Source organism: Dermacentor andersoni, chromosome 1 (assembly GCF_023375885.2).
Source record: "Dermacentor andersoni chromosome 1, qqDerAnde1_hic_scaffold, whole genome shotgun sequence".
NCBI lineage: Eukaryota > Metazoa > Arthropoda > Arachnida > Ixodida > Ixodidae > Dermacentor > Dermacentor andersoni.
Genome location: NC_092814.1, coordinates 176,538,472 through 176,554,739, shown reverse-complemented (window position 1 = coordinate 176,554,739; position 16,268 = coordinate 176,538,472). Strand labels below are relative to the sequence as shown.

The 16,268-nt window shown below is 45.8% G+C and overlaps 1 protein-coding gene across 1 annotated transcript; it reads right to left on the bottom strand.

Annotated features, from left to right (window-relative positions):
• Window positions 1-1,210: 1,210 nt before the first annotated feature.
• On the bottom strand, window positions 1,211-5,387 carry SWIP (strumpellin and WASH-interacting protein). Its single transcript, XM_050195058.3, has one exon. It carries the CDS (start codon window positions 4,914-4,916, stop codon window positions 1,473-1,475), a length of 3,444 nt encoding a protein of 1,147 aa, XP_050051015.1. The 5' UTR covers window positions 4,917-5,387; the 3' UTR covers window positions 1,211-1,472.
• Between the last annotated feature and the right edge of the window lie 10,881 nt (window positions 5,388-16,268).

The following is a 16,268-nucleotide window of genomic DNA, read 5'->3' as shown; positions in this document are numbered from 1 at the left end:
TCTGAGAAAAAGCTGAATATCAGTGCAGCCTCACAATGCAGCCTAGTATTTGCATTTACAGCCTCTACTAATATATGTTAACAACATTGTGATGTTTGGTTTTACCAACTATTGTTACAGGCTGCTCGGAAATTGAATGTTTTCCGAAATTCCCTAGGCCGTAAACTCTTGTGGTTGACTGTATGTGCATCTATAGTTTATCCCTAGCTTTACAAACTTGTAAAATTTTGGAAGGCCACATGCAGAGATTACAAATGTTTTAATAAACCCTACAACAGCCAGAAATTTTCAGCCATTCGCCCAGCCCATGGACTAATACGAATGCCACACGGCGCACTTTGATCACGATCGATCTGGATCAAGTTTCTTGGTCGTGATTGGCTCACAAACTGTGGGAAGGAGCCAATCGCAGTCAAGAATTATATCCAGATCGGGTTTGATCGGGATCAAAAGTGGCCGCGTGACATGTATATTTCACATTTGTTTTGGTTTGCATTTGAATTCTTGTACCGGTGTCACACGTACACATCTGATCGTGATCAGGGCGGATCTGGATCGTATTTCTAGATCGCGATCAACAATGGCCGTTACTACACGGTCCAACAATTCAGATCGAGTTATTGTCTGCTGATTGTCATAAACTCTCAGAACTGCCTAATCTATTAGCTACAAATTCAGATTTGCAAAACATGGTTAAATTTGGACAATAGTTCAGTTTCACAGCTTAGCGTGTGAGGGGGTTACGACGTTATATGCTGGCGATGACCACGCTGTTAATAGGGCGAAAATGCATATTGCAGTCCAACTGTGTTAACAGGCATTTTCTTTCAGTTAAGAGTTACAGCACGATTGCCAGGTGTAAAATTAAAGCGACGGACAATGCTTCTTGTTCAAAACTACACCGATGAATGACACTATTTGCGGTGCTAACCAATGGTAGAAACGATGGGTGGGGATGGAAAAAAAACCATTAAAAGTGACTCTGCCTGCAATGAACCTTTTCGTTTACAAAGATACAGCGGCTCCCCTTGTTATTACTGCGAGTGACCTATAATTTATCCTCGCAAGAAAAGTTCACAGGCATAGTAAATTGAAACCTTAGCTACCCACTAATTTGGGCGACTCACTTCCAGTGCACCCTATCGCAAAGTATGGTACAGCTTGGACCTTGGCCTTGGTAGGCACTGTAATATGAGACGAGGCTAACAGATGTATCAAAATTTATCCTTTAATCACCAAAATTCATATGTCGCTGCATTGTGTATTCGATACAAGAAACATTTTGACAGGCCCTTTAACAACATATTTACAGAACAAATATTATGCTCCCAAAGAAATCAGACTAGATTGCTCAGTGGAATCTGTTCAGTTCACTTGAAAGGGCAGATACCCTCATTCAACGGCTGTGCTGTATTGCTGTAACTGCAACATGCAGCCGGTGGACATGACAACGGCCATGAAGGTTAGCCTTGCTATTCACAAGCCATTGTGCCATCATCAGTATTTTCTTGTTTCTCCTCTTCTGCAGTCAAGTCTGCACGGAAGAAAATGCGTGCACTACTCAAGGAATAGTTGAGAAGGTCAAACTCATGCCGGTAAGTATCCAGGCGCTTTCCTGTTAGTGACATTGCTTGCTGCAATTTTTCATCTTCTTTGCCAGCTGCTTCTTTCTTCTGCTCCCTGACTTGAGCAGTGTCTTTTTGGAACTTCTCAGACACTGATTGAAACCAGTGCAGTGAGTCAAAGTCTTGGTACTGGTCCAGCAGTTTCAAGATATATGCCACACCCATGGAAAAGCCATCATCAGTGAAAGCTGCCCCGACTTTGTTTTTACGACTCATTCGCTCCTTGCAGGAAACTGCATGCTCAACATAGTTGAGGGTCAGCGGTGGGAGAATAACAAAAAAGTTTCTCAGGTGCATGTTGCTGGGATCTCGGAAAGTAGGAGAGAAGACATCAACCAGAAGGCGAAAGTACTCACTGCCCTCAGAGAAATTCTTGGCTAGGCTTGCCACTACAGCATCCAGCCTACGAGCTGCTTCTGTGCAATCATCCCCCAGCAGTGCTTCCCGAGACAGCTCTTCAAAATTAGCCACATATTCCAGGTCAGGCACAAACTGGATGGCGTTGCTGCAGCAGTGCAGCCCACCTGACCGGATCATGCGCACATATCCCATTGCATTGCCTACCTGGCTTACAAGAGTGCGAAACTGGTCCAGAAAGCTTTCACCATCAAGTGTCAGGCCCAATTTGCGGATGCCACGGTTGAACTTCTCTGCACGGTCAAATGGATACTTTGGATCGCTCTGGCTCCGGAGCTCTCTAAAGTACCTTAGGTCTTTGATGAGTCGAGACTTGATGTGTTCATCATACAAAAACTGGGAAAAGATGTAGAACTTCTTTCGCAGAAACTGGTATGTAAAATTGACTGTTGTGTTCATGATGCCTATGCCATGTGTACGAATGGAATTGGCAATATGCCGAATGTTGATTGTGTTCAGATGTTTATTGTTGCTAGTGCGTTCCACAAAAATCTGGTTGTTCAAGTTGTAGTAGTAGCGAGAGACAAAAATGTGGATGTTGCGCATTATCTCAAGCACATCCAGACCTTGTTCTAAAGTTTGGCTAGGAAGGTGGTCTTCAACTGTAGTCAATCCATATTTCTGTCGTGCCATGCTGCGCATTTCACCATAAGTCTTCCAGTCGTGAAGTGCCACCGTTGTCAGGTTGTAAAAGGTTTTGTCAAGGTAGTGCTCCACATATGCCTTGACATTGATGACTTGGCCAAACAGCCTTATGGGTCGAATGTGCAGGATCTGGGCATAGTCCTTGAGACCCACACGGAATGGGTTTCGGTCATCAAGTTGAAGGTGGCAATGAGTCTGCAAACGTAAATCTGTTTCTACATCCTTGCAGAGTTTGTCCAAAATGTGCTCCTTGAATTGCCCATATATTTCTTCTCTGAAGTTGTCAAGGATAGCCTGTGGATTGGAATCATGCTTGGTGGTTTTAATTGCTCTACCAGTGTCCTTCAGTGCAGCAACAAGGTAGTGAATGCGATGCCCATCCACAGCACTCTCATATACATCATCCAAAAAGATAGGGAATACCACTCTGTGCCAATACAAAAAGCTCCCATCAGCACCTTGTTGAAGTTTCTCATGTAGTTCACCAATCAAGTCGAGCTTTCGCATCACAGAATAAAAGGAGGCAATTTCTTCATCTTTGAAACATTTCATCTGCACGCCAACGGCAATGGCAAGATGGATGATCAGTCGTCTTTCCTTTGTAGCTGGGCCGCTCAAGCACTTCTCAACCAGCACAAGTGCAGAGAGAACATCTAGCCTGCGTTCACTGTATTTCTTGTCAGAAATGAGCCTCTTCTTGGCATTACTAACAGCAAATAAGGCCACATAGGTCAAATGCTGCACAATGTGAGTGACAGAATCACAGATTTTCATTGTTTGCCGATGGAACATGCTTTCAATGGCTTTCATCATCTCAATCATCTTGCAAAGTTGCAGAACAGATGACTTTGTCATTGGCTTGTTCAATGATACATGCAAGTTCATTAAAGTTTTTACCTGATAAGAGATGTACCATGTCAAGTAGATACCCTGAAGTAGCAGAGAACTACGACGATTCAGGTCCTCTAGCAGTTTGTCTGTATCTTTCTGGAAAACGGACTCCATGCGGACAAGCCAAGAAGAAACCTGTACGTGGAGTGCCTGAACATCTCTTGAGAGCACTGCAGACTTCTGCTGAAGGTAGCCGAGCCGCTGTGTTTTCACAGCATCTTGTGCTTTTTTGTCCAAGGAGCGCATGACCTGAGGCATCTGTAGCAACAAGAACTGGTCTGGAAACCATAGAATGTTGCCCAAAATATGCACTGCTGGCACCTTCTTGTAAACATCCCACAAAACTTTAAAAAATTTCTTGTCTATGTTTCTGTAGATGTAGTAGTAAAGAACATAAAGGGCATATATCCCAATAAGCTGCTTGCGTTTATCCAACTCATTTGTTTCACCAAGTTTGGCATCGACTTGTGCAAACCAATTACGTATGTTGAGTGCAAACTCCTCAGCAAAAGCACCATTCTTAGCCACGCAAAGCGTGTTGTCATCAAAGCCTTGCTCTACACAGCCCATGAAAATGCGACCTTGCAAGAGCTTGTACTCCAATTCACCCATCAATTTGTCCAGTGCTTTCATGTCTTCTGGTACTACACTAAACTTCGCACAGTTGTTATGTACTGATTTGAGCATTCTTCTGTAAAGCGTCCAGTGCTCACGGAGGCCCCCTTGCGCTTGCACAACCTCGTCCAGGGTCACAAGTGACGTCAGCATTTCGCCCAAGTGCTCAAAGACTGTCTGGAAATGGACGTCCGTCACATCGATAACGCAGGATGTCTTGCTCCTGTCATAGAGTGCAGACATTTGCTGAATGACATTTTTTGCAACTAAGTAGCACCGGCTCACGTGACAAGACAGGTCTTGCATTAGACCGATCATTCTGCCTACAGCGACTTGCGACTCGCCGTCAGGCACGTTGTTACTGGACAGACTTCCTTCTCCGTAAAAGAGGAGAGCATCATGAAATCTCGACTTCGCTTCACGACAAAGCTGCTTCATCTCGGCGCACAACGCTGCAAGAACAGTCATTACTTTATTGAGGACTTTGTTGTCAGTAGAAATAAGCTCCAGGAGAGTAGTGTTCTCGTAAGGCACCCACTGCAGCTCAATCAGGTCGGAGTCTACATCCCATGCTTCCGTGATGCCCTCGTCTAACGACTGTTCGATAATCTTGAATTCAGTGGTTAGATCTTCCATAAACTTGCCATATTTACGCAGTTGCAGCTGCCCTACTATTCGAACGACTCCCTCGTCGATATCCTTGTCCCATCGCTCTCCAGCCATTGTCTTGCTGACCCTGAAGCTCGATTTCTCCAAAGCGAAAAATGACGGGTGTCCTTTCACTTCAGTCCGTGCGAGACCTCCTCCTCACATCACAGCGGCGTCGGTAGTCGGCAGGTGGACCCATCGGTGACGCCTCCCAAGTTCGGTCGCACTACAAACGCTGTGCTAGCAAGCACGAAGCATGCACGAATGGTCTCGGTACAACAGCACTGCAAGTTCGCAGCCAGGTACGAACTAGAAGCATCAACAGGGCCTGGTTATATGCTTGTTTGAGTCCCAGAGCAGGCTCCTGCAGAGCAACACTTTACGGACGTGTTATTGGTGTCATCACCCACAGAATAAAGAAGTTATCACACAGGTTATCACCAATGGTCAGACTGTACTAGAATGCGGTTTAGTGAAACGAGCGGCTAGGGCAGCGCATGCTTTGCAGTGAGGCGCGCGACGACGAAAAATACTGTGGCGGCGCTGCGATCAAAGTGGATTGGTTTTTAGCCACGACCATAAAATTCTTGTAGAGTACACTTTACTTGTACGAAACTCTATGGCCACGACCTACTGGAACTCCAGACCTGCACAGATATCCGGCTTCTATCGGAGCAGCTTGCGCCCACTTTCGTTCACCGACGGCCGTAGGTGGCGCTTTTATAACCTGTTCGTCTGCTACGCGGTGGGCGGCGTTGTAATTAGTACGGCAACTGTTGTGTTGTGACGAACTGCTTCTCTAGTTGATGATTTTTGCTAACACAGTGACAGTGATGTCACAAGGCTTTGATCAGTCACTTGGCTCCAAAAGTTGACTGCCAGAACCTAAAAAATGTCGGAGCGTGTAGTCCGCTGCTCTCTAATATAGCGTAAAATAGCCGCTCCTATTGCCTTTTTCAAGCAGATTAGTATAAATCACATTGTGTATAGAGTTCGCAACGTACACAACAGTTTCATTGTACACGTTGCAAAATTCGCGTCTGCGTTCTTTAGAAACTTGAAGCCACCGTAACGTTCGACGACAGAACGATTACCACTCATTTTAACTCTTAAAAGTTGTCCGTGAATGCGTCGCGAGTTCAAAAAGTGAATTACCCACACAGCTTCACTGCGTACGTATCTTAAGCACCACCGTTATGCTGCCGCCGTTCCACGCAGAAAAGCTAGCTTTACAGTTTGAAAAGAGTTCCGTGACACGATTTTTAAGGCCTGCAGTGCAGCACGTTTTAAAGCACTGGGATCGCTTAATTTTTTGCAAGCTTTCTACTGAGCTAGACATCCAACGATATTAAAAACAAGATATGCTCACCTTCCCTTGAAACAGAATCGATCAGCCTATTGCACATATCGGGCGGAGGACTTACTCGTAAATACTTTTACTATACTTTTACCAATCATCTTCCTTTCACTACGGCACACAGCAGTAAATCCTAATGTCATCTACGACATTAGGCTGTCTGTAATCAACTAAAAAAAGCTAGATAATCCTATGAATCTTTTTAAACAATTTTTCCAGTCTCTTAAGGAGGCTAGGAAAGGGAAATTTATGCCGTCGATCTAGCATTGCAGCGTCCACCTATGCTTGTTGTTTACATTTCTTGCACCGCTCATCCTCTTCTAGTTTCACTATTCAAACGCAAAGCATTCGCAAATATGTCGTTTTTTGTATATTTGTGAATTTATTCATTTACCGCCAATACAAGCGCTTTGTGCCTGCCGAAATGGCAAGACAAGCACTGAACAGATCGCAGAAACAAACGACAGCGAACAGGTTATAACTAGCGCCACTCTGCTCGTACGTTCTTTCCCTAGCGGCAAAAGGTGCGAACTAGACTAGGCGTGCTGGAGGAGGGAGATCTGTGCAGGTCTGGAGTTCAGTAGGTCGTGGTCTTAGCACAAACCAATGCTCCTGTGTACGAGGCTTCAGCGACTTCGTTCGTAGCTAAGTACTCTTTTATCTTTATTAGCTAGTGTTTTGAAGTGTTTTCTTTTGCATGGAGTAGGGGCGCAAATTTTGAATTCTTGGTAGTCGTAGTAAACGTACCGGCTTTGTCTAGGTCTGGCGGCTCCCCCGTTAGGCCTAGGTGGTTGGAGGGACTTATTTGATAGGCTTTTTTTTAATTCTTTCAGCTAGCTCTTCGGATTCTTACATGGAGTAGGGAGTGATAATTCTTTATTTTTGTCTGGGATAGCGGTCGAGGTCGGCTTTGCGTGAGTGATTTGGCGAACTTGCTCGTTGGGCCTAGGGACGTAGGCCTAGCGATGAAATCGAAGAACGTGAAGGCCGAGGGGGACGGGGAGCAAGTGCAGTGCGACGAGTGCCTGCGATGGTGCTTCCTCGACAAGACTAAATTCCAGAATTTAGCAGACGCGGAGGGGTCAAGCTTCACGTGCAGGTCGTGCGAGGGAGTCAGGGAAGCCGTCCAAAAACTGGAAGGGAATTGGGCGGCTAAGTTCGAAGAGCTTAAGGCAAACCTGAGGGAGGAGCAGGAGAAGCGGGTAGCACTGCAGGCGAAAGTTGAAAATTTCGTCAAGGTGGAGGCGGCCCAGGCCGCGCAGTTAGTAAGGACTGTGGCCGAGCTTGAGGAAGAGAAAGAAAGGAGCACCGAACTGAAAAAGCGGCTCGACGCGCTTGAGACGCGGGCAGCGGAGAATGTCGGGTCAGGACACCAAAGCGGTGGCAAAGACTCAGAAAGTAGGGTAGACCCTACAGGCGAAGTGGGAGGCAGGGAGCCAAAGCAAGCGGTCGCCAGCTCGCGCCGGTGAATCGGCGTAGCTATGGGCGTCTTGCGCTGGAGTTTGAGGTATAGTAGCGGCGCCTGGTGGCGGCGCGGGAAACGACATCTGGGTCGTACCAGCTTGGGTCGTATTGAGTCCTGGCTGTGGCGAAGCACGTTTCTAGGCCGAGTTTTGCGTCGATTCGCGCTTTTTTCTGCCCTGTTGGGAGTGCGAAAAGGCTCGTCACTTCTCACAGACCCCGTCGACCACGCTGCGAGCTGGTCGCAGCCTATAGTTTAACGAAAACGGACTCTCCGTGTGCCGTGGGACGTAATGCTGGAAGCAGAAGGAATCGGCGACGCCGATCCGGAGGGACCTAGCTCAGCATCGAAAAAGCGTCACCGTCGATACTGCTGCGTCGTGGGCTCCCATGAACAAGAAGGCCTGAATCCCAACATCCGATTCTATCGTTTCCCTTCAAGGCCTCACGAAGCGGAGCGTCGGGCGCGCTGTATAACTGCAGTTCGTCGCGCTGGGTAAGCGAAACTTCGCGCCATGCTGACTGCTTCACCTGTGTTGAAGCTTGCTTGTTTATAGATCTGCGTTCTAAAATTCGGTCTTTTGCACCTACAGTCCCGACGGCAGACCGACATAGCAGCAGGCATGGCTGGTGATTCACGATTCGAAACCCGGCCACAGCGACAATTAACAATTCGACCGGTGCGAAGTGGTGAAGTGCCCAGGTGTGTGCAAATGACCACAAATGGCCGGGTTGATTCGTGATAATTCACTAACTACGAGCAGCACAGGTTAGAGAGTTAAATGTGCTCATACTTGACCTCAAGCCAGCATGTTGAGGCAGCGCAGCAAGATAGTATTGATTACAGCAGATCGATTTTCGAGCGTTGTCATTAAAAGCTACATCAAGCGAGCAGCGCCCGAGCTCGCGCTGCGCGATTCGCACGTACGTGCGAGCTCATATGCATTGCATCAGTTATTACCAGTTACTAAAAGGGAGAGATGGCCGCTACTACAACGCAGGCCTAACTACTTGTTTAGCGGCATGCAGTCAACAAAGATTGCAGGAGACCCGCCGTTTCGCGGCATGTCGAAAGACCGCTGCCGTCGCGGCGCGTACCGTCGTGTGCTCGAGCAGTTCCGTACACATGATGTCTCCTTATCGCTGCTGTGGATTCATTTATAGCAAGCATTTCCTCGCGTTTGTGCGCCTGAATCTAGCAGCGTGCAAACCTTACCTGAAGTTCCACTTCGTACGCGACTCGCTTCACTTGCGATTGACACCGCGCTAAAACTTCGCCGCTTAATTCTAGAACGGCATACACGTATTCGGCACTGCATAATTTCTTGCCTTTACGCAGCGTGCCACTCCTGAAAAAATCTTAAGCGCCCGATATTCGCTGCAGGCCGTGATACAACACAACCGAAAGTGGCGGGTCCATATTGTAAACGTGCTTTCCGAAGCAGACGACCGAGCTTGGTACGACCCATTTTAGGACAGAGGGCGCGTTTTAGCACCTTTTTCGCAGCGCCCCCTGGGCAATGCAAGAGCCCCCATTGCGCTGGAGTTTGATGTATAGTAGCGGCGCCTGGTGGCGGCGCGGGAAACGACATCTGGGTAGGTCGTGGTCGTACCAGTACCAGCTTGGGTCGTATTCAGCCCTGGCTGTGGCGAAGCACGTTTCTAGGCCGAGTTTTGCGTCGATTCGCGCTTTTTTTCTGCTCTATTGCGAGTGCGAAAAGGCTCGACACTTCTCACAGACCACGTCGACCACGCTGCGAGCTGGTCGCAGCCTATAGTTTAACGAAAACGGACTCTCCGAGTGCCGTGGGACGTAATGCTGGAAGCAGAAGGAATCGGCGACGCCGATCCAGAGGGACGTAGCTCAGCATCGAAAAAGCGTCACCGTCGATACTGCTGCGTCGTGGGCTGCCATGAACAAGAAGGCCTGAATCCCAACATCCGATTCTATCGTTTCCCTTCAAGGCCTCACGAAGCGGAGCGTCGGGCGCGCTGTATAACTGCAGTTCGTCGCGCTGGGTAGGCGAAACTTCGCGCCATGCTGACTGCTTCACCTGTCTTGAAGCTTGCTTGATTATAGATCTGCGTTCTAAAATTCGGTCTTTTGCACTTACAGTCCCGACGGCAGACCGACATAGCAGCAGGCATGGCTGGTGATTCACGATTCGAAACCCGGCCACAGCGACAATTAACAATTCGACCGGTGCGAAGTGGTGAAGTGTGCAAATGACCACAAATGGCCGGGCTGATTCGGTGACAATTCACTACCCCACTACGAGCAGCACAGGTTAGAGAGTTAAATGTGCTCATACTTGACCTCAAGCCAGCATGTTGAGGCAGCGCAGCAAGATAGTATTGATTACAGCAGATCGATTTTCGAGCGTTGTCATTGAAAGCTACATCAAGCGAGCAGCGCACGAGCTCGCACTGCAGCGCGATTCGCACGTACGTGCGAGCTCATATGCATTGCATCAGTTATTACCAGTTACTAAAAGGGACAGATGGCCGCTACTACAACGCAGGCATAACTACTTGTTTAGCGGCATGAAGTCAAGAAAGATTGCAGGAGACCCGCCGTTTCGCGGCATGTCGAAAGACCGCTGCCGTCGCGGCGCGTACGATCGTGCGCTCGAGCAATTCGTACATCGCGGCATGCTGAAAGACCGCTGCCGTCGCGGCGCGTACCGTCGTGTGCTCGAGCAGTTCCGTACACATGATGTCTGCTTATCGCTGCTGTGGATTCATCTATAGCAAGCATTTCCTCGCGTTTGTGCGCCTGAATCTAGCAGCGTGCAAACCTTACCTGAAGTTCCACTTCGTACGCGACTCGCTTCACTTGCGATTGACACCGCGCTAAAACTTCGCCGCTTAATTCTTGAACGGCATACACGTATTCGGCACTGCATAATTTCTTGCCTTTACGCAGCGTGCCACTCCTGAAAAAATCTTCGGCGCCCGATATTCGCTGCAGGCCGTGATACAACACAACCGAAAGTGGCGGGTCCATATTGTAAACGTGCTTTCCGAAGCAGACGACCGAGCTTGGTACGACCCATTTTAGGACAGAGGGCGCTTTTTAGCACCTTTTTCGCAGGGCCGCCGTTCCTGCGACCCGGTCGCAGGAGTGGAAAGGGGGGGTAAGCGTTATAGTGCCCTGGTCGTTCGAACGCTTAGGGCCCGAAAGCGTTAGGTTCACCCAAATAGACGCTGAATAATGGTTTGGCTTGGCTCCGTATATTATTTTTAAATAGGTGGCGCTAAAGCGATGAACGCGACGATCGAGCCCTGAATCGGTGCTTCCGTTCTGTCCGTGCGGTCTTCGCCTTTGTCCGTGGCTGTGGAGAATTAAGTGATTGTAGCTGTTTGATGTCGTTAAATGTGAGAGCTTGTGGCGAAGTGATTGAGTATGGCCGTAGTAGTTCTGCCCATGTAGTGTTTTGCGGACTTCACCTGTGCCTGTGACTGATCGTGTTGCCCAATAGCTTTGTGGAAAGCGACGTGGTTTGTGTGGATGTCATCGCAGCGTTTGCCAGCTCCTGGGTGGCCCGTGTGCCAGTTATTGATGGCGTTGCCCAGTAGCTTTGTGGAAGTTGGTGTACCTTGTGTGGAATTCGTTGCCGCTTATGACTGCCTTAAGTATAGGTGGTCACGCTGCCTTTTGAAGCGCGTCGAGCGCGAGAAACTTCACCGATTTTTTTTGTAAACAACGTGGACGTCTCGAAATGTTAGCTAGAAATCAACCAGCAGCAAGCCAAGTCTTTATTTTGTGTTTTTTCGAGCTTATGCTCATGCGAGCAGCAGAAGGACAAAAGGTCCGTTACATAATGTCAGTTCCATAAAATCAGCTTTGCCGCAAAACAGTCATGTTATGCCGTGAAGCACATGTAATGTATTGCGGTAAAGTATATGAAAAAGTAGGCAGGGACCACTGCGTTACTGGGGCGATTTTCTTGTATCATGGTCATGGCCGTGCGCGAACAAGGAAAAATCACGGTCGAAGCGCATGGCACAAACCTTGCCAACGCTTCAATTGGAAAAAGAAAGAAAACGAATTGGAGTGGGTGATGCTTGGAGTGGGTGATGCCAAAAACAAAGCCTTGACTTCTGTATTATCAAAGCAGTTCCGAGAATAGTCAACCATATTCCAAGCTCCTGCATTATTTATGATTGATTAAAGTATATTCATATATTGTGCACCAGCCTTAGCGCCAATTCTGATGTACTTTAATGATGTAAGTTTAATAACACGTGGCAAATATATAATTTGTGCTGTATGGTGTTGTGCTGTTTATAAGCTGCTGCTTTCATGTGGTAATGTGTAGATTGGCTGGAAGAGTTGATGCATCCTCCTTATAGAACTCATTGAAAGGTGAACCACCTGTCAAGCCATCATTGTTCTTGCTGTTGTACACCAGATTTCACAAACATGGGGATAGTTATGATACAGAAAGAGTAGTTAAGGCTTAATATATCCAGATGCATGCACAGGAGTGCGGGAGTCGACCATCTATCTCTCTAACTCAGGTTGAATGTGCCTACATGAGTAACATGTAACACTTGTTAAGTGCCTGGTTTCTTTTATTGTTAGCTTAGTTTGTGTTTTTTCTCCCATTTGTAGGTTTTAGTGTGTGTTGCTGTGTATGTATATAATTGCTTCCAGAGTGGCTTTCTTGTTGCTAATAAATTTACAGAAGGCAGCGTTCTTCATTTTGTGCATCAGACAGCAAGTGAGCATGTTTCAAAGGATGTTGGATTTTGTTGCCATAAGCAACAAAAAGGCATAAGCATATAGACTGCTTGCTGGAGGTACTCTTTATAGCATTAAGGATATTATCATGCTGATAACTCTGTGCACAATAATTAGAAAGATCACATCATGTCTGACATGTCTTCTTGCCACCATGAAATCTTGTCAGATGCATAACACGGGACATACACCACAGATCTTGGCCAGCCATTCTCATTTGCGATCTCGACCTCCTACCACTGAGCAGACTGGTCCAAGAGACCAAACATGCAACTTTTATCTGATTAAATGTAGTGTATGTTGCACAAAATTAGATGTCAGGTGGTGTTGTTGACACAGATACATATCTGTGAGCCTCATAAACTAATGTCAAAAGATAGAGAATAATACCCATGAAATGCCCTCTTGGTAGGATGGCAGTACCATTCTCTTGCAGAGATAAATAACAACCATGCAGTAGTATCATGATATCAAGCTGAACAATAATTTACTCCAACAATAGTTTCCTTCGTGGAACATTGCACTGATAGTCTTGAAATACAATACCCATTGCTAACAGAAGGCCTTCCAAATTATGCATGACAGGAGGGCATATTTTAGGAAGCAAGAATGAAAACGGAGCCGGTTAACTATGAAACTTGTGAATGCAACTCTGCAGAAGTTAGAAAAATGAACCAAATGGAATAGTTTAAAAGTAAGTGGTTTAGAGACAAAAGGCCATTTTATTCCATGCCAGAAAAGCAAGCAGAGGTTGAAATGCTTTCCACATACATACCTTCAAGGTGCATGTACAGGGTCTGTCCTGAGAGTAATGTCAGTAAGGCGATTAAAAATCATTTATTGATTTTGTTGTTACAAAAAGTTTAAAAATCTTCAAAATACTCTCCTTTTGCGTCAATACATCGGCTCCAGCGAGACTTCCAGCTCTCAAATGCGTTGTGGTAGTCCTCCTCCGGAATGGCATTTAATGCTGTGGTGCTAGCTGCTTTAATCACATCCGCTGTCCCAAAATGATTGCCTTTCAGGGGTGTTTTGAGGCATGGAAACAGAAAAAAGTCGGGGGGGGAGCCAAGCCCGGGCTGTACGGGGGCTGGGGGATCGTTGGCCCCACTGCATTAACCAGGTAGTCGGTGACGATGAAGGCACTGTGGGCCAGCACATTATTGTGGTGCAACTTCCAGTTGTGTGCAATGTCCGGCCGGATATGTTGAACCCTGCGTTTCAGTCTTTCGAGGACATCCACATAAAATTTGGAGTTCACAGTGGTTCCAGGTTCTTCAAACTCATGATAAACCAGTCCGTGGATGTCAAAAAAAAAAAAATGAGCATGATCTTGATCTTTGATTTGCTCATCCTGGCTTTCTTCTGGGGAGGGGACGAGTGTGTGTGCCACTCAGATGATTGCCTTTTGGTCTCCAGGTCATATTCAAATACCCAAGTCTCGTCTTCTGTAATGACGTTGTCCAAAAATTTTCGCTCACATTTGCACATGTTGAGATTTTCTTGGCATGTTTCAACGCGGTGTGACTTTTCGTTGTCAGTGAGCACTTTTGGAACCATTTTCGTGCACGCCTTCCGCATGCCGATATCGTTTGTAACAATTTCATGAACTTGAGTTTTCGAAAGGTTTAACATGTCGGCCATTAAACGAACACTTAATCGCTGGTCTGAGTTCAACAGTTCCCTCGCTCGTGTCACATTGTCAGTCGTAGTGGTCTGGATGGCCATCCAGCGCAGTCCTTGTCGTCGCCCTCTTCTCGGCCTTCCAAAAGGCCTTGTGCCACCGAAACACTTGCCGATCTGACCATGCATGGTCAGATCGGCAAGAGAGGATTGGGTTTTCATTTAAAGATAAGCTGAAGGGAATATGTGAAGCAATAAACAAGCACATTCTTCACAACGGGTGTCTGAGCAGGGAGGACTGCAAAGTGAAATATAGCATACAGTTTGTCTCTTGCACACGAAATGTTGTTTATTCGATTCCTTTTTCTTGAAGCCTACAAAATATATATCAGTCAGACTGGAAGGTGCTTAAACATTCGACTAAGGAAGTACCATAGTTTTTTAAGGGTTTTTGCACATCCACACCTTTCTGTGCATTGTTGCAGCATTGGGCGTCATCCAGTTTTTGAAAGCACTATTCTGCTGTTCACACACTGTGAAAAGCTCTCACATGAATTAATGGAGGCTTATCACATTAGAAAGAAAGGCTCACTATGTGTTAGCCAGCCATCCATCTCGCTGTAAGATAGTGAGGTTGCCGTGTTAGATCTTAAGTAAAGCCACTGAGTTGCATTGTGCCTTAGTAATTGTTTTTTTACATTGATTAATCAGCCGTGACATGTGTGTTGCCGTCAAAACATGTGCATTCGATGATGTGAAGGTTGTTTTGGTATGTATCTGCATATGCTAGGGGGCCGGGTGTTGGTCACGTGATGTGTGTTATATATTGGTTGTTTTCTTTCAATAAACTTCATTTGATAGTGCTGTATCCTGTCCCATTCTATTACTTTTGTCGGCATCTGTCATGCAGTAGCTGCCATGAAGCTTCAACAACTTGCCCAATTTTCTATCGTATTTTCTATCGTATGGAGCATTAGAGTTACGGAATGAGTGCCATGGTATATATATATATATATATGTGTGTGTGTGTGTGTGTGTGTGTGTGTGTGTGTGTGTGTGTGTGTGTGTGTGTGTGTAAAGGTAAAATGGTGGTAAGGTGGGGTGATAAAAGTAAAATGAAGAGATTTTCACATCATGACTAGTCCTTTTAACACATTTACCTACAAAATTAAACACTCTGTTCTAATTAAGCACCTTGTACATAGGTATTCATATTACTAATAATCTTTCAATGCAAATGCATATCAACTTTTTGAGTAATGCTAATAACTGAACACATGGCTTTTTGTGCTGCAAGTTTTCTTGGGACTCCTGCTTCCCTTAAACTTATACTGAATAATATGCTTGTAAGATCAAAACTGGAGTATGCTTCATAAATCGGGGTATACCTACAAAAAACACAACTCTCATATTTAGTTGAAGCCATACAAAACCAACCTGTACATTTTATTGTAGCTGCTTATTCCCACACCGCAAGCATATCAACAATTAAAGGTTGCCTTGATTGGCTAGGCAACAAGAAAACTTACCTGTTTATTTCACAAATTCTCAATTGAAACATGTTTTTATTACCTCCTTGTAGCTCATTGATATATATGTGTGTGCGTGTGTGTGCGTGTGTGTGTTCTGAGGCTGCCTTTTACAGGAATAGTAAAGATTGGTATGGCAAGTTGGCACCTGTACCTTGAGGTTGTAGTTCACTCTCAATGAGATACAAGGAGGTAATAACATATGTTTCAATTGAGAATTTGTGAAATAAATGGGTAAGTTTTTTTGTTGACAAGCCTGGCCAATCAAGGCAAGTTTTAATTGTTGATATGCTTGCAGTATGGGAATAAGCAGCTACAATAAAATGTACAGGTTGGTTTTGTATGGCTTCAACTAAATATGAGAGTTGTGTTTTTTGTCGGTGTATCCCGGATTGATGAAGCATACTCCAGTTTTGATCTTGCAAGCATATTATACGGTATAAGTTTAAGGGAAGCAGGAGTCCAAGAAAACTTGCAGCAAAAAAAGACATGTGTTCAGTTATTATAGCATTAGTCAAAAAGTTGATATGCATTTACACTGAAAGATCACTAGCAAAAAATCTGATAGAGCAACCTAATAAAAATTATATCAGTTTTTTTCTATTGCATTATGAAACGATACAACTGATACACTGATAAAATTACTTTTAGTTCTATTCCGGACGTATCTGTGCTATTCTGCTTGTACAAGTCTACTAGTGTATTCTTTT